Source organism: Homarus americanus, unplaced genomic scaffold (assembly GCF_018991925.1).
Source record: "Homarus americanus isolate GMGI-L3 unplaced genomic scaffold, GMGI_Hamer_2.0 scaffold28051, whole genome shotgun sequence".
Lineage (NCBI taxonomy): Eukaryota > Metazoa > Arthropoda > Malacostraca > Decapoda > Nephropidae > Homarus > Homarus americanus.
This window is the reverse complement of record NW_024720144.1, coordinates 370,086-390,129: the sequence shown is the minus strand read 5'-3', so window position 1 is coordinate 390,129 and position 20,044 is coordinate 370,086. Positions and strand designations below refer to the sequence as shown.

Here is a 20,044-nt window from a genome sequence, read left to right as displayed (position 1 = left end):
GAGAGGCTAGTGGCTCTGTAGTCGTGCCACCTCAAGATTAGACAGCCTAGGTAGTTTAATTCACCTGACGATTAGAGACCAACGCTACCAGGGGGAGCTAGGTTAGGTTAGGTTAGCATTAGGTTGTTTAATCTTAATCACGTGATTCAATAGTGACGCATAGAATAACACCAATATTGACGCACAGAATGACACTAATATTGACGCACAGAATGACTCCAATATTGACGCACAGAATAACACAAATATTGACGCACAGAATAACTCCAATATTGACGCACAGAATAACACCAATATTGACGCACAGAATAACACCAATATTGACGCACAGAATAAATCCAATATTGACTCACAGAATAACACCAATATTGACGCACAGAATAACACCAATATTGACGCACAGAATAAATCCAATATTGACGCACAAAAAACACCAATATTGACGCACAGAAAAATCACTTCAATATTGACTGGGGTATAATTCATAACTGTGAAGTTTATGATTAGAGACAAAACTAACTTAGAAAATCCTTAACACGTTTCTTCACCTTAATTCTGGCTTGTAATTTGATGCTAGGTAAACAGATTGACCCTACAAGATTGCTATAGAGGTGTACACAAGTTCCTCAAGATTATAAGATCGCTCATAGTACACACCACTGGTCTTCTTTATGTTTCATCTTGACAACATAAGTAAAACAAGACCTGCTTCAGCAAATACCCACAGCAGCTTGGACATTCTACAAGGGTTTCTTCCTGCTGTAGATTATTGCTGTAAGAAAGAAGTCAAATTCACTGCTAAGTTTTTCACGCTACCAAGCAAAAACACCTGTGGGTTCCATGCCAAACGGTGACACATTATATCAACCCTCCCCTCAGCTTTTGGAAATTCGCTGGTTCACTATAGTCTATCTCACTCACCCTGCAGTATGATGCCCCCAACAGATAACCTGACACACACCACACAAAACCTAGTAACCCCAATATTGATGCACAAAAGTACATGAGGTCCACCTTTGTCTACCTGTAATTTAGTGTCCCCCACCCCCGCCCTAAAGTGTATATGAAGTGAATAATTGTTTACGTCACATAACCAACCTTTTGCCACAATAAGGTACAAATGACTTAATATAATCAATAAAGCCACTTCCTCCTACATACTATACTGTACTGTATATCATTTATGGAAAGTTGTGTTCCTCCGGTCCTTATAGCTCCTAGTCATAATGGGCCCGTCCTAATAGACCTCAGTTTCAAAGGTCCTAAATTCTAGTGAACTTCGGCTCTAATAGATAAGGTATAAGGTACACGAAGGTCAAAGCATTCATGTGGTTCTGGTGGACCGTGGAACGCAGGTACAGTGTGGAACGACCTCAGTGTGATGATGGTTCTCTCACACTGGCAGCTTGTGGCGGGAAATGTGGCACTTATGTTTAAAATTATGTTGACGTTTGGTGTATTGTTGTTGTCCGGCCACAGTTTACTCCACCGTTGTAAATCGTCGTCAAGACTCCAGGTGCTGGCGGGTCATCTTCAAACTAGCCCAAGTCCTCCACACTCAGAACACGCCGGCATAAATGGGATTAAGGTGATGGCGGGTCATCTTCAAACTAGCCCAAGTCCTCACACTCAGAACACGCCGGCATAAATGGGATTAAGGTGCTGGCGGGTCATCTTCAAACCAGCCCAAGTCCTCCACACCTGTGAACACGCCGGCATAAATGGGATTAAGGTGATGGCGGGTCATCTTCAAACCAGCCCAGTCCCTCACACTCCAGAACACGCCGGCATAAATGGGATTAAGGTGCTGGCGTGGGTCATCTTCAACCAGCCCAAGTCCTCCACACTCAGAACACGCCGGCATAAATGGGATTAAGGTGATGGCGGGTCATCTTCAAATCCAGCTCCAAGTCCTCTACACTCAGAACACGCCGGCATAAATGGGATTAAGGTGATGGCTATTGGGTCATCTCAAACCATCCCAAGTCCCGCCACTCAGAACACGCCGGCATAAATGGGATTACATGTTAAGGGTCATCTTCAAACTATCCCAAGTCCTCACACTCAGAACACGCCGGCATAATGGGATTAAGGTGCCATGGGTCATCTTCAAACTAGCCCAAGTCCTCCACACTCAGAACACGCCGGCATAAATGGGATTAGTTTTTGCCCCACTAACGTCATTCCCTATATTTTAGAGAACCTGAATGCATCTCTGTAATACCGTGTGGTTAAGGAATGGAACTGTTAGCGAAGGCCTATAATATTCGTCGGTTGTCTCAGCGGGAATGTTGCTTCTCACTGTCTGCCTCGTCAGTCTCCATCACAGCCTGAAGACAAACTTTGTGGAAGACTTCTGCATCTTTCCGGAAATCTTGAAGGCACGATGTAACACACACACCGCTCGGCCAACTTCAGGACTTCTACTTGACAGAGACATACTGAGGCCTTTGATGTAAGCAAGACACTGGTGTTTAATGAAGTAAATCCGCAAGTTCACAGTATATATGATGTTTCTTACAAGAGAGAAGCGATTTACTGGGTCTGGCCTGTTTTATAGTATGACCTAACAGGCTTTGTCAACGGCCAATATCCTCGAACACTTGTCCTCGAGTTCCTCAACCTTTTTCGCACGAGTGGACCACATGATAGGGTCAAATGTGTTCACCAAGCACCAGGTTCAAGTGAATGTATTGGCCCCTCGTGTACTGTACGTTAGATTGGGGCCAGACAGGACGGGTTGTTCCTCTGGCTTGTAACCGTGAGACATTCCGTACCACACTCTGACGGTCCTACTGTGTGTGTGTGTGTGTGTGTGTGTGTGTTGGTGCGAGTGTGTATGTGTGGGTGGATGGCGGAGGAACTTGAGCACACATTTAGCCACAACCCATCCTGCTTGTCGCCTCTTCAAAACTTTGGATAGATTTATATTTTGACGTCACTGACTGTCTTGCTGGCGACCCTCATCAACGTGTTCACAAGCATGCAAACACTCCCTCTCACACGCACACACACACACACGGGCATGCCAATATTCTTTCACACACACACACGGTCACACATACACACACGGGCATGCCAACATTCTCTCTCACACACACACACACACGGTCACACATACACACACGGGCATGCCAACATTCTCTCTCTCTCACACACACACACACGGTCACACATACACACACGGGCAGCATGCCAACATTCTCTCTCACACACACACACGGGTCACACATACACACACGGGCATGCCAACACTTTCACACACACACATATACGGTCACACACATACACACACAGGCATGCCAACATTCTCACACACACACATATACGGTCACACATACACACATTGGCAGGCATGCCAACATTCTCACACACACACATATACGGTCACACATACACACACAGGCATGCCAACATTCTCACACACACACACACATAAAAACACATACACGGCCACGGTCATACACACATACATGCATGCCAACACTTTCTTTGTCACTCACACACACACACACACACACACACACACACACACCATGCTAAATAACTGAAATGTTGGCGGTAACGAGGTACAGCATATACGCCGCTTACCTAACACTGCGCTCCTTGATCACTCCCAACCCTGACGTGTAAAAGGTGTTCTCCAGCGTGAACTTACCGAGCATGGCAGGTTAGATTAGGTTAGGTTAGTGTCATGGTGCTTAGGTTAGGTTAGCGTCACAGTGCTTAGGTTAGGTTAGTGTCATGGTGCTTAGGTTAGGTTAATGTCACAGTGCTTAGGTTAGGTTAGTGTCATGGTGCTTAGGTTAGGTTAGTGTCATGGTGCTTAGGTTAGGTTAGTGTCACGGTGATTAGGTTAGTGCCACAGTGCTTAGGTTAGGTTAGGTTAGTGTCAGGGTGCTTAGGTTAGGTGAGGTTAGGTTAACGTCAGGATGGTTATATACTGTAATCTTCAGGTGAAATTAAACTGGGGCGCCAAACCTTCAGGTGACCGTAATTAAAATACAAATTAGAGCCAAACTAATCCCCGGAACTAGACTCTGAATTTCTTAACTCATTTTACCGTGTACCTGGCTGGCTACTGGGATAGTGTCTGGGGGGTACGTAGGTCCTGTCCGGTTATAAGTTCCGGGTATTACGAGGAGCTTAACAAAGGCTATACTAGATGCTGAGAGAACAATATTTTAGGGGAATTCCCGATTTCTTATGAGGTGTGTGTGTGTGTGTGTGTGTGTGTGTGTCTGTGTGTGTGTGTGTGTGTGTGAGAGAGAGAGAGAGAGAGAGAGAGAGAGAGAGAGAGAGAGGGAGAGAGAGAGGCGACCGTCAGTGGCCACAGCCTGTAACAGAAGACAGGTTATATACTGTATGTCTGTCAGTCGTCGTCAATCAATGTACGGTATCAAGATAACATCCTCACCAGTTTGAAATAATACCTAACCTAACCTAGCCTAGCCTAACCTAGCCTAGCCTAACCTAACCTAACCTAACCTAACCTAGTTCAATCCTAATCTAACATAACCTAACCTAGCCTAGCCTAACCTAACCTAACCTAACCTAACCTAACCTAGCCTAACCTAACCTAACCTAGCCTAGCCTAACCCAAGCCCCTTTAACTTACCATAACCGGAATTAACAGGAATATTAGCAGTTAAAACAAACCCAAAAAAGAGGGATTTTCTTCACCATAGTGTTAGGAGGGAGATTTTGTCTAGGTGTTGATATTTTGTCCAGTGGGATTTTGTCTGCGTTTTTTTTAATTAGGATTTTGGTGGTGGGATTTTTTTATTCTTTTGTTATTTCATTGATGGTATTTTGTCCAATGGGGTTTTGTCTGAAGCAAATTTGGTATTAGGAATTTTTTCAGTGTCATATTGCACAGTGGGGGGGTTTTGTCCAGTCCAGTGGTTTTTTTGTCCAGTCCAGTGAGTTTTTGTCCAGTCCAGTGGGTTTTTGTCCAGTCCAGTGGGTTTTTGTCCAGTCCAGTGGGTTTTTGCCCAGTCCAGTGGGTTTTTTTGTCCAGTCCAGTGGGTTTTTGTCCAGTCCAGTGATATTTTTGTCTGGTCCAGTGGGTTTTGGTCCAGCCCATTGGGTTTTTTGTCCAGTCCAGTGGGGTTTTGTATCCAATCCAGTGGGTTTTGTTGTCTTATTTAGCGGGATTTTTTGTCTACTCCGGTGGGCTTTTGTCCAGTCCAGTGGGTTTTTGTCCAGTCCAGCGGGTTTTTAACCAGTCGAATGGGTTTTTGTCCAGGTCCAGTGGTTTTTGTCCAGTCCAGCGGGTTTTTTGTCCAGTCCAGTGGTTTTTTTGTGGTTCAGTCCAGTGGGTTTTGTTCAGTCCAGTGGGGTTTTTTGTCCAGTCCAGTGTTTTTTTTTTGTCCAGTCCAGTGGGGTTTTTTGTCCAGTCCAGTGGGTTTTTGTCCAGTCCAGTGGGTTTCTGTCCAGTCCAGTGGGTTTCTGTCCAGTCCAGTGGGTTTTTCGATCAGTCCAGTAGTTTTTTGTTGTCTTATTTTAGCGGTGAGATTTTTGTCCAGTGAGAAATAACCCTTTGCCGTGAGTCTCTGGAGTAGAGGGGAATTAGAGATGGATACTTACCTTGTGGGAGGACGCTGAGGTGAGGTGAGGTAAGTGTGGTGGGTGAGGGAGGAAAGGTGAGGTAAATGTGGTGGGTGATGGAGGAAAGGTGAGGTACTGAAGGTGTGGTGAGGGTGGAGAAGTGAGGTATGTGAGTGAGGAAATGTGAGGTAGGTGTGGCGGATGAGGGAGGTGAGAGATGAGGGAGGTGTGGTGGAGAAGGAGTGGCGTCGAGTGTTTGTTTTTATTGTGATGTGCGGAGGTGCGGGTCGACTTCATTCACTCTTTATTGCACCTCAACTATATTCTTATGTCGGGGTATAAAGTTCCTCATTCTCACCTATATATTTATTAACCGATTTCTGATACACATACAGACACACACACACACACACGCACACTCATGTATACTCATCATCCACATACATCAACTGCAACGCAACTCATCAGTGGTTGTGAGTCACGGTTAGGTGTGGCCAAGCAGCGGTTTAACCCTCAGTAAGAATATCGAACTTATATATCAATCTCGACGATTCTCCCGCTAAATTTACCCCTTAAAATACAGCATGAGAATGGATGTAACTAATTTACCCTCAGTTAAGTTATAATGAGTCAAAATGGTATTAAAATTAGTAGAGAAAAAAAAATGTTTTGTCAATTACGTATAATTTTTTTTTCTTCAGAAGCCGGACTTGGGATCTAAATTTTCAAAGGTTCGTTAACTAAATTTCTGCCTCTAATTAGAGGTATGGTCCATTAAGATTCGCAAGTTAATTTTTCTTGTAGCTAAAGTTATTTTCTATTATATTACAGACTCACTGAACCTACATCACTAATACAAAAAATGGCGCCGAAATTAAATTCTCAGCAAAGTTTCGTGCACTTAACTTTATTTAGGAAATCGAGTCTTTTTCGAAGTTTCTCCTAAGTTAATTGTCTCCTAATAGGTGTTTTTGGTCAATGGATTAGGGTATTTTTGGTGTAATCTTTGGAAATAGTTGTAAGCTGTCGCGTCAGTCAACTAGTTATGCACTGCTTAGTCTTATTTCTCCAATAACGAGGAATATTTATCTTAGAAACATCTGAGAATCTGCAGCCTGGACTTGTTCCTCAATGGATAACAGACAGTTAAACTTTATCTGACTTAAATTAAAGGCCGACATTTCCACTCTCTCTCTCTCTCTCTCTCTCTCCGGCTGTACAGTTATGTCACAAAAACAAGTTCACCTTCGGGAAACAGTTGTGTATTAAGTATGTTCACTGATCTAGCAAATGTATGAGATATGCTTATTGCTTCCGTATAATATATATAGTATGTGTTTCAGACATGTTCACCTCGATCAAGTGTCGCTACAACACTTTCTTCCATTGTTTTAAGGAGCTGTAACTTGTAGGAAATAAAACTAGCCACGATACTAAATAAACCTAGCAGCTGAAGGGCTTATATTAATAATCACAACGACGGTTATACACACACCGGCAGCCTATCGATGACTGGATAATAATTTAAGGTCATATTGGCTTTGAAAAAAATAAAAATATGTCATTACCAAACACTCCTCAATTGAGATTCTCACAATCATGTGTTAATTATATTTCTAACAACATCTAGTTACGGTAAAGTCTCGGTGGAATTTCAATGTCATTTCCGACAGCCATCAAACACGGAAAAATGATACGAACTTTTGAAAATCGGGGATATGATTAAGTAGCCTTGGGTTTCTCTGTGATGTAGGCGAGTTAAACTTAGGTAGCTCCACCTAGTGTTATTAAACGGTAACTTTTCAACCACTAATCTATCGGTTGAGACATTTCCACGCCCTTGATTGATTTTCTTGTTAACGGTCGGAGAGTAAAGTACTGTCATGCAGCACAGATGTAACCTAGTGCTTCAATGTCCGGAGAATATCGTAATGCAGCACAGATGTAACCTAGTGCTTCAATGTCCGGAGAATATTGTAATGCAGCACAGATGTAACCTACTGCTTCAATGTCCGGAGAATATTGTAATGCAGCACAGATGTAACCTAGTGCTTCAGTGTCCGGATAATATCGTAATGCAGCACAGATTAACCTAGTGCTTCAGAGTCCGAAGAATATCGTAATGCAGCACAGATGTAACCTCGTGCTTCACTGTCCGGAGAATATTTTAATGCAGCACATATGTAACCTAGTGCTTCAATGTTCGGAGAATATTGTAATGCAGCACAGATGTAACCTAGTGCTTCAGTGTCCGGATAATATCGTAATGCAGCACAGATTAACCTAGTGCTTCAGAGTCCGAAGAATATCGTAATGCAGCACAGATGTAACCTCGTGCTTCACTGTCCGGAGAATATTTTAATGCAGCACATATGTAACCTAGTGCTTCAATGTTCGGAGAATATTGTAATGCAGCACAGATGTAACCTAGTGCTTCAGTGTCCGGATAATATCGTAATGCAGCACAGATTAACCTAGTGCTTCAGAGTCCGAAGAATATCGTAATGCAGCACAGATGTAACCTAGTGCTTCAGTGTTTTGAGGAATATCGTATTGGCAGCACAGATTAACCTAGGCGCTTCAGTGTCCGGAGAATATTGTAATGCAGCACAGATGTAACTCAGTGCTTCAGTGTCCGGAGAATATTGTAATGCAGCACAGATGTAACCTAGTGCTTCAGTGTCCGGAGAATACCGTAATGCAGTTAACAGATTAACCTAGTGCTTCAGATCCGAAGAATACTGCAATGCAGCACAGATTAACCTAGTAAAGCCCAGTGTCCGGAGAATATTGTACGCAGCACAGATGTAGCCTAGTGCTTCAGTGTCCGGAGAATATTATTGTACGCAGCACAGATGTAACCTAGTGCGTAAGTGTCCGAAAATACCGTAATGCAGCACAGATTCACCAGTGCTTCAGTGTCCGGAGAATATTGTACGCAGCAGCCAGAAGTAACCGTTTAGTGCTTCAATGTCCGGAGAATATTGTAATGCAGCACAGATGTAACCTAGTGCTACAGTGTCCGGAGAATATTGTAATGCAGCACAGATGTAACCTAGTGCTTCAATGTCCGGAGAATATTGTAATGCAGCACAGAAGTAACCTAGTGCTTCAGTGTCCGGAGAATACCGTAATGCAGCACAGATGTAACCTAGTGCTTCAGTGTCCGGAGAATATTGTAATGCAGCACAGATGTAACCTAGTGCTTCAGTGTCCGGAGAATACCGTAATGCAGCACAGATTAACCTAGTGCTTCAGTGTCCGGAGAATACTGTAATGCAGTCTTGTTTTTCATGGTTAAAGGTAATTCAAAAACAATATCTAGAAATACTTTAACCCGTTCTTAAAGAAAATAGGGTATTCTTGTTGTCAACAGGAAGAAAGCAAAAAAGGTAAGGCGACAGACGTTACACCATCAACATATCAATTAATAACACAAACGAGAACAGGTGGTAAGCATAATTAGACTCACAATAGGATGACATACAATAAATACACACACGGAGACTGGTTTGGTTTGTAAATTAGAAAGGCAACCATACCAGGACAACTTTTAACCAGTTTATACGCCAGCATAAAAAAAAAAATCACCATCCAACGATCAAGAATTCCATATCAAGTGATTAAACAGTTAAGATTTGTTGTTGTGTGGCAAGTAAGACGAACAATGAAAGGATATATTATTTACTTAACTAATAGACCATTTACTTTCCAGATGACCAAACTTAACCTAACCTAACCCAACCTAACGAGTCCATGGCTGTCTTTGTTAACTCGGAGTGGTCACAGGCCGCACCTCCAAGTTAAGTAAAATGGCACAGCCCCCACATAAGGCTCTATCTGAGTCTGTTGGTGACTTAGTATCGTACACTTTAAAATTTTACAACAATGTGAATCGTGCACGTGTGTGTGAACTTCGTCTTTGCAGAGAATACACGTCATTCTGGTGAAGGTATAATAAGATCAAGGTCACTCATCAAGAAGTTCACAGGTTGTCATCAAATTGGAAACATCCTCTCCAGATTAAACTAAATGTTCTCGACATCTGATAAACTTGAAACTGTTACACACACGATTTTCTTTTTTAATTGCCTTTAAAATCGACGTTTACAGTTTTACCTCTACAGTATTACAGTGACATGTATATATTTTGGGATCCAGTGGTATGTGCACCCAATTCTTTGAACTAAATCGTAAATTATTAGTAGTATATGACACACAAGAGGGGAAAAAATATACTTTCGTCCTTGAAACGTGAAGCCCTGAAGATAATTACAAACTTACTTGTGGTCGATACCGCCAAAGTGACTTTTTATATCAATTTGGGACGAAGGTGAAGGAACGCTTCTGGTGTAATATTAATATAAATTAACAACAATGACCGCAAGAAATGGCGAGATATTGTTAGGAACTTCAACTTGCGTCACCGTAATGCAAGTGTGGGAGTGTAGTCCGCGCCAGCACCAACCTGATGACTCAACGCCCAGGTATACTCACCACCCTGTAGTTTATTTATATTTTCGTGTGTTTTTATGTATGTTTGCATAATACACATCGTGATGTTATATCTTATATTAATGAAAACAAGTGTGATGATGCAGTCTGAATATAATTGCAGTCTTCTAAACAGTGCTAAATGTAATAACGTGAATAAATCCCTGCCAGTGAGCATCAGGTAAATGTCAATCGTGTACTCGTCGGATAGTTATCGAGACATTATATATGAACCACTCGGGCGGGTTTTCAACCAGCGGTACGTGCACCCCCACGGCCACGGGTACACTACGGGTTTTCCAGGGGTACACAACGACCCCGCTGGTTGTCTTATATTATAAGAGACAAGAGTAAAGTGAATCGCCTTTTTAATATGGAATTAAACACAAATGAAATTTATAGAGTAATCAAACATGAGTACAGTATACACACTATGGACAAAGTTGAGAGTAGGGGGCCTGGGGAAGACAGAAACTGGGATGGATGAATGAAATTAAAGAAAATGGGTCCCCAGAGATACCAAACCTTGGAGGGTTGGTAAAAACAGCCCGAAAACGTTTAGTGTGGAGGACTGTGGTCGCCAACCCTCAGATATGTGGACGGCACTCGAGTGGTACACGTAATGGTCTCACCAACACCCCCCCCCCCTTCTCTCCCAGCTAAATGAAAGAGCGATATTTAAGCTCGGGGGGTAGGGTGATGGTCCAGGGCTACTAGGCGTGTAGAAGTTTGATAGCACTGGTCCTGCGAATAACAACATACAACAATGAGTCCCTCTGATTGTAGTAAATTTCAGACTCCGTGTGCTTATAACCTTTCGAATAGTTGTAAATGTATGTCGTTATATGCGTAAGTCCTTTCAACTGAGAGCAATCGAGTGTCAGGCGCTTAGATTTTCTTTATTGGAAGTAATTAATGATAAGTAATTATATCCCTGATTAGCTAAGTGTACGTATATAAATGTGATGTGTTTATCCTTACGCGGCTCGTTGGCGAGACTTGACGTATCTGTTAGCTATCAAGACCAACGTAATTTATTTATGAAATGATTTAATCGTTAAAATTTGTTTCTTTTTCATTTCAGATGATTGTCGTCGATGACTGCGATCCCGAAGGAGGTAATGTTCTGAGGCCAAGCTGTTTATTAACATTATGTAATGGATGAAGTGCGAGGGACACAAGCAATGTTTATGTCACACACATAAACGTACGCTCAATTATGTACATACAGTATACAGTATATGTAATAATTTCGGTATTTAAAATTGAGACAAACTAGTAACATCAGGTACCAGTATTCAACATAATAACTTGATAGGCTACGAAGACTACAGGATGTGTTGCTAGAAATAATACCCTTAAGTTATGTCATGCTATGTTACTAGAATTATAATATATCAAAATATGAAGCTAGGATATATTAGTTAGATAATTACATTAAACTAGAATGTTGCTAGAAGTGTATTTTATCGATATGTCGCTAGGATATATCACGTTATATGGCTAGGTCCGCTAGGATATGCAGCTATAGAATTAGAGTATGAAGATATGCAGACATTAATTATACTAGGATATGTCGCTAGAATTGTATATATTCGTTTAGTTTATATTCGACCGCGGCGAAGTCTAATGTAGTAGTGAAACCACATTACAGTATACCATCACATTTTGCAGTAAGAGTAGAAGTACTGTATCTAGGTTGAGAGCTTGGGAGAAAGTATGACTATAACTAAAGTATGCCATTATACTAAAAGTTAAAAGTACAGTACATCAGACAATGTTTGATTTCGTTATATCACGAGAATATTTAATTTTCTAGATTTTGGCTAAACCTAGACGGTCTTGTTTATGGATTACGATAGCTATTGAGTTTAAGTCCACAAGACTCGTGAATAAATTATATACGTGAATACATGAGTAGCTGCAAATGATACGTAAAGTGCAGGGTATACGGTAGCTTTGCTTCTTAGGTCATCACCGTTTATAAGCCTCTGGTTCAGTCAGCATAAGGGCGTTTGTTTTGTTAAATATTCGAACTGGCTGTTAATGTTATCACAAACACGGCGAGGAAAGTGAGCTCTTGTGAAGTGGTAACTAATATAAACACATAACACTGTTCGGAGAAACTGTAAGGTGATCGGCCATGATAAACCAGACCAAGTGTTCAAAAAATATATAAAGCAAATAAATCGTGAATTTCTTCGAGACCGCCAACAGTATAACGAAAATTTATAAAAATTTAGCCCAGATTCTGGTGATGATCCACTTGTGTGCACACGGATGAAGGTGACATGGTCCTTGGGAAAATGGCGAGTCACTTCAATGGCGAGTCACTTCACCCCCCTCCAATAGAAGCTGAATATTTAACGCGTAATTTACAGTATACAACTCATGAAACAGAGGAAGGTTTTTCCTACCAGGGCTCAACTTAGGCGTGTATTAGCCCCTAACATCGTGACGTCGTCTGGTGACTCATTGCAGTAAACTATTCCAGTCCTTTTTGTATCAAAGATCGATAACGGTCTTGGACTCCAGGAAATCTTCACCATTGTTTGAAAACACACTCAGTTTAAACAAAGGCTCCAGTGGTGGAAAAATATTAAGGGTTAATTTCGTTTTTATCTCAATAGGTATTTCGGATTTTTTCCCTGTATCACTAGAATTTCTTTTTAGTTAAGAATCATCGTACACCATTTTTTTTTTTTTTTTTTTTACGGGTAATAGCCCACCCGGGCACAGGTCATCGACCCAGAACGGGGCCTAGGGGGCGAAAAAATAAGAGTATGGTATGTCTATTCTTTGTAAAGGTTAAACTTCGTAGTCCACATTCACGTTATTGTAAATCTTTCTATGTACCCCATCTAGTCTCTCACAAATGTAGAGCATGAATAGCGAAATGAATTTTGCAAGATGACCGTGCTAAATACCTATAAGAAGTAAGATCTGGTGTGCCTCGGACCTAAATGCTAAACCCCACCGGACGCATAGTTTTGCTTTCACCTGGCAGGTAGTGAATGACTGCAAATTGTTCAATTCGACAAATTAGTGATAGACATTACATTACTTGGAGAAGTAAACATTTTTAAACAGTTATACCGGAAGAGAGCTGTTGTGCTGGTGTCATACATTCTTTATCTTTATGGTCAAATTTCTTGAATTTCATTGATTAAAAGCTACTTGTACACTTCCATTCTTGTCATTGTAAGTACGTACTGACTGGAATGGCACATGTGGATTACGTTACTGCGCTCATCACGATACAAGGAATACGAAAGGAAACTTTCACACCGAAATTCCGACTAATCAGGATCTAACATTTAGTATCTGACAGTCACAAGTGCAGGACTGACGTCAGATTGTCGTTCACCAGTGTTGAAACACATTCTAATGCCTTTTCCTCTCCCACACCAACCGTCGAACAGTCATGCATGGACGTTCAAGGATAAAGTTGTCAGAGAAGGGGCGGCCTTACTGCCCAGAATTTACGGTTCTTACTGACATGTTCATGTTGATTTACTTGTACAGAATTTATATACATACGGTGTCAGAGAAGGAGAAAAAACACGCAAACGACAAGTCTCATCGGCAAAGATCCCATAAAAAACGTAGTAATAATTTGGCTCTCCTTCTGTACACCGATAGCTATAAAAAAAATTCAGTGTCTTACACCTAGTGAAATGGTCGGCATTGATTCTGTACTGCAGCAAGCTAGTCCAGCACAAGATATATATATATATATATATATATATATATATATATATATATATATATATATATATATATATATATATATATATATATATATATATACATCGTTTCCTCTGGACATTTATTTTTCTACCTTGAGCATTGGTAAGTTTGACAAAGAAACGTGCCAGTGTCCTGTTTGAGTAGACAAAACGACTTCGAAGTTCACTATTACTGGCAAACTTTACTTGCTTTATTTATTAGCTGCCCTAAATCTGGTGCACATATATCAATGTTTATATTCACGAAGGTGGGAACTGTAGGCGCGCAGCTTTTGGCTGATGGGCCCATAAACTATACCGGAATGACGCATCGTTAATAAGGTATATCAATATCTATTTTATAATACTACATACAGGACTTTATATTCAGTCTTGTACCTGGATAATTTTTTTTATTACAAATTTCTCACGTATTCTATTGCTAATTTTTACTTACCGGGATGTATGTTAGTAGTACTTTGGAAAAGGATATATCAAAATGAATTGTAAACTTAAATTAGAATAAGTATATTTATAAAGAATACCGGGATATCATAATACAGTGATAAACTCATCAGTATAGGCTTAAGTATTTGTGGTACATTCTCTGACAGGCTTCGTGTTTTTCAATGCAACATAGGAGATAGTTAATTTGACCCCCTGTTCCTCTCCCTCCTCAGAGCTACCTGACCCCTTCCCCCCAAGGAACGTCAAAGTCAAGCAAGATGTGGACATGCACACATTCTACGATATCAAGAAGGAGATTGGAAGGTGAGTGACTTTCGTCTTTGTTGGTATTAACTGTCTCGGGTAGTATCATGGCCAATATATTCTTCCCAAACATCATAGCAAAATTCGTTGTTCTATCCATCGATTTTTAGCACTAGACGGTCTTAATATTTAGATGTTCCATATATATATATATATATATATATATATATATATATATATATATATATATATATATATATATATATATATATATATATATATATATATATATATATATATATATATATATCAAATCCACAATGCTCTGAAGATGTCTTAATAAAGACGAAAGCTAAGGTATTCCGTTTCCATTTTCCCGTATATATATATATATATATATATATATATATATATATATATATATATATATATATATATATATATATACATACATATATAAATATATATATTTTTTTTCCGGTGGAAATCGTACAAGCCATCTTTAAGTAGGCAAATTTAACCAAACCTATCAGTCTGACCTAACTTGAATATACTCTATTATAAACGACGTGAGATCAGGTAAATTAGCTTGGGTTTGGTTAATTCATTCTGCCTTTTTCATAAGAAGTGCATAATACCGTAACCTCGATGACAAAGAACCGCGATACTGTACTGTCCAGGACAATCACCTCTCTAGTTTCACCAATCGACTTCCTCTTTCCTTCGGTTTCATTTTCACCATCACCCACTTTCACTGATACTAACAACAGATTCACCGTTCCCCTCACCGTTAATTCAGTCCATTATCATCATCACAATTACCTTCACTATCATTATCATCTTCTCTGGAACTTTCATCATTCGTCTATTATTTCTCTTCCATAGCTCAAGGCACTACATAAGCAGCCCCACTACACAGTACAATCATTATAAACATCATTTTATGACCAGGTCTGAGATGTCTTTGACGTCTTATCATACTGTGCTGGGCCTCGGGTCATGAAAGACTGATGAAGGTTATGTACAAGATTATGATTAGGGTCATGGAAGTGAATAATGGTGATAATGGTATTGATGGTGTCCAGTCGCTTATGGACTTTCCTATCAAGTAATTTAACTTAAAGTTTTGGCATCATTACCAGTTCGTAAATGTCACATGTTTTGCATCAGGCTATTGTTAGACTTGCATGCGCTGTAGGGGTGTAGAGGGCCGGGTTGATGCTGTACTCGCCTCCTATACAGGCTACGCAGCTGTAAACGGGTACCTTACTTTTATAGTTAGGAAATTGAAGACTGTCGTGTGCAGTACCGGCCACCGACTCCATATGTGACGAAAAAAAAGGGATTAGGTTACATCTAGGAGAGAGATGTGATAGTAAGTGATGGGTGAGGTTGGTGAATGTTGAGCCTGGGTCACCTCACCTTCTCATGACTTTCCCTTCTCACAGTTCAAGACTTGGTGAACGCCCTCGTGTGTTTGTGTGAACCTGTTGAGAAGCATTCGCGAAATTTAGTCCGAGAAGTTATGTGGGCCAGAGCGTAAATACTTTTTGTTTATATCTGTTTTGAAAATGTTGTGCTGGGGAAGATTAGGGGATGAGGTAAATGACTCGTAAGCAATACCGAGAAGAAATTGTTGGCCTGGTTTACAAACTGTCTCGAAAACTATGATCTATAAAGTGAACACCTGGCGCCAGTCAAGAGACTTGGTAGCTATAATCAGAAGGTTGTGCGTTGCAGCATAATGTCGCAGGTTTAGGTTACGTCACGTTACTATATTTTTTGTCCACCTTTAAAAGTTGTTTGAATATGACCACTTCTTACTCTTAATTACAAAGAACACAGCATTGACAACAGCAAAAGTAGTCATCAACAATAATTATCACGACATTGAATCATGAACGGCCGTAAAGTGGTCCCTGTTGTCATTATATGTACCTGTATATAGCAACAAGTTTAAAATGGTTGTTGGTCGCTGTCATGCACAGTCCTGGCAACTTGCAGAGTACAGCTGCCGCTCGGGAAGCAACTACCAGTTTCTGCTTGTGTGTTCTCACTCTACCATTTTAATGATAATATCTGAGGTCTCTTTACACAATATTCTGATTATTACTTTGGAAATGCAGACATTTGGAAGCATGGTGTTAACAGAGATGACTAAAATTGTATTACCATTTAAATTTCACATACTGCACTGTACATTTTTATTGTAACCCACAAAGTGTAGTACTGTACTCTGATAATATTCTTAACGTGTTGTTGATATTAACAGGCTGGTGGTAATCTGATCTAGCACTTAATTGATACTACTATCCTTAACTTAACATTGGCGATACCCTGACAACTAACTTACAAGATTGTGACCTAGTACAGTGCTGAGACAATATCACCACATAACAGCAAAATGATAACATCACCAGACATGTTAAGGAAGTCCACAGCTCCCTCCAAAAACATCCGTACTTGACAATGAGTCACTGTCACTTGGTCAGTGCTCTCATTGTCATAAGGTTTCTTATAACATCTTTATATTTTTACTCTGATGCTGTGAGTAAGGTTCTTGTTCTCGTCTGTTTATTGGTATCGAAGCGGTTTTTTTTCCATGCACAAACTATGTAAGGGATGGAATGCAAGTGGTTTGTCAATCAGCACCAAATGTTAATCACAAATATTATGTGTTAATAGTGCTTGTTTGGTACAGGATACATCATGGTCCCTCTAACCGGAAATTAAAGTTCATGGCCAGTTTTGATGTGTGTGTGTGTGTGTGTGTGTGTGACAAATGTATACGTATTGTGCGTCTTAATGGTTTAATTCAGCAAGATGTTGCGTCATGATAATGTACACTGGGTAAAAAAAAACTATCTTTAAAATTCTTGTGCGAAACAAAATGACACCAGAAACGAAGGTTTTTGATAGAGGCACATACCGCATACTGTTATTCACCCATCATATTGCAACGAACTAATTTTATATTTCGAATTAAATCACTAATTTAAGCCTACCATAATAGGTAGGAAATATCTCACAACCACGCCTACCAACCCTAGTGAGACAACAGGATTGTTCAGTTCCTAATTCGTCAGACCCCTCCTGAAAAACAATTACTTTTTACCGATACATTAATCCCATTGTGTTTTGTCTGTACACAGTTTTTATATGAACGACAACCATCATCCAGAAATTCCAGTTTTTGAGCTTATACAGTACATGCACCTGTACCGTTGTTTTCAGTAACAAATGATTGAATGAAATAAGAGTGGAGGGAAAACGCCCCTGGGAAGTACAGTCTAAGTGTGCTAAAACTTGTGTGTGGGGGGTGGGGAACATCACGGTAGGTTGGCATGGTAATACAATACCCATCACTACTCTTGCCAAAACCTCTTGTTTACATCTGCCAGCATACCAACGTTTGTTGTTATAATATACTGTACAATTAAACATTACCAATTTCCTGTGTCATTATTGTCGCTACATTAATTCTACGATGATCGTGATATATACAATTACAAATTAATATTTCACGAGCAACGAGAATTAAATATAGAGCGCGTGAGGAAAGACCCCGACGCGCACACAGCCACACACTTCCAACACAAACAGCTGGAAACTTATAGCTAAGGCTGCCTCCTGCGTGTTACTGCCTGGGTCTCTCTTTACACCGTCTCCTCCCTCTCTTGTTTGTTCCACCTGTGCTTTTATGCACCATGTGTGGTGTCCACGTGTGTTTTGTTGCTTGTGTTGTGTCCTCGTCTGTTTGTGTTCCATCTGTTGTGTTCACGTCTGTTTTTTGTGTTCCATGTGCATTTTGTCCCATTTTCGTTGTAGGTATTATGTGTTGCATATTTCTGGTTCGAAATTCCAAACTTTGAGAGAAACAAGCCAATAGTAACTGAAGTAATGATAATAGAAGGTATAGAATTATGAATATATTATTTGTATTAGTAGTAGTAGTAGTATAGGATAAATAGTAATCGATGTATCAGTAACCTGGCTATTCAAATATAGTAATAAATATATGTAATAACAACAACTTACCACATAACACAACAGTAGAAAGGCCCACCACACAAACATGATGCCAGGCGCAGTAGGAACTATCTGCCCTTTCACCAGTAATACTAAGTGGTGTACACATTGACTTTCACATCATGCTGCATTTAATGCTGTGCAACTCGGCGACGGTGGCTGAGCAGTGATAAAGTAAAATCCATGCCTAAGTGGGTCTTACGCACGGTGATGGCTCCCACCTATCATTATGTGCTGTAGTGTTTCAACTACTGTACTAAGTTACGAAAGTTAGTTTTATGTTTGTTGATAGTTTAGGTTAGACTGAAACATTTTTTGGGGGAGGGGGCAATATTTGGATGGACACTTGTTAGCGTCATACTGGACAAGGACCAATTAACGTACGTCATGCCCGGATAAGAGTAAAATTCTGCCAGAACGCGCTCGGGCACTCGCCAGCCAAACTCTGCCAATGGAGACTATCTCATGCTACTTGTCCCGCTGGTATGTCAAGAGTACTGGGCTTAGGGTGTAAGATGCCGGGATAGAGATCAAATTCCACGAGGACGGAGTTTACTGAGGAAAGTTACCTTAGAACCAAATATAACCTCGCTGAAATTGTTATATATATATATATATATATATTAAGACAGTTATCCCACACCATCGTAGGTCTACTGTGATGTGTAGTCTTCAACAAGTAAAGCTGAGTAAACCTGTCCACGAACGTCACTACAGTTACTTGGCACAGAACAAATACAATACAGTAATTTTGTATTGACAGTATCACAGAGATGGTGCCTTAACGTAGATATGATGTAAGTGTACTTAAAATCTACCCAAGTCTTTCGTACCCACAACTATTGTATCTTGAAGGCGTAGTACATACATCGTTATTTGATATTGGTAACAGTTCCCGTGGGATAGGGGCACTGATCCACTAAACGCTGGTATAGGGTGTGAGAGTATAAATTCGTCTCATACTGACTGCATAAAAAACAAAAACAAAACATACAGTCCAACTACAACGGTGTTCACCTGTGAGCCTCATAAACTACGTCACGTGTATCAGCTCAATCAATCACAAAATAGGTTCATTTCCTTCAGCAGACAGAAGCGAATTATGAAAACTGCTAAGTCATGTGAACATCAAGTATTAAGTAAATGTCGCTGCTAAACACATCTAGATCTCTTATTCACGTTACTGTTTTGTTTTCCCCAGTTTCTCTCTCACGTTGTATTACCAGCGTTGTACCAAGGCTGCCAAGACTAGGAATACTTCACACTCACCATCTATAAAAAAAATGAGGAGTGGCAGAAGAGTTACAGTTGACGTACACTTCTCTAAGTCTTATAAATGACTCGGAAACTGTCATATAGTAATTGTGAGAGAGAGAGAGAGGGGGGGTGGAGAGAGAATAACCTTCTCCCCTACGACACTGGAATCCACCTGAGACACTATTTATTCATATCTTTTGAGCCATATAATCGAGGAGAGTTATTCTGGACTTACCTTGGTGGGATCATCCTATATTAGATGTGTAGGTGACGCC

The 20,044-nt window shown here is 40.4% G+C and overlaps 1 protein-coding gene across 2 annotated transcripts in view; it reads left to right on the top strand.

Annotated features, from left to right (window-relative positions):
* Nucleotides 1-20,044, top strand: part of LOC121860407 — a 65,554-nt gene that overhangs the window by 22,975 nt on the left and 22,535 nt on the right. For both annotated transcript variants that reach the window (XM_042357540.1, XM_042357539.1), the window contains 2 exons: nt 11,129-11,162; nt 14,453-14,543. In XM_042357540.1, coding sequence (XP_042213474.1) covers nt 11,129-11,162; nt 14,453-14,543 — 125 coding nt within the window. The remainder of the gene's footprint in view (nt 1-11,128; nt 11,163-14,452; nt 14,544-20,044) is intronic.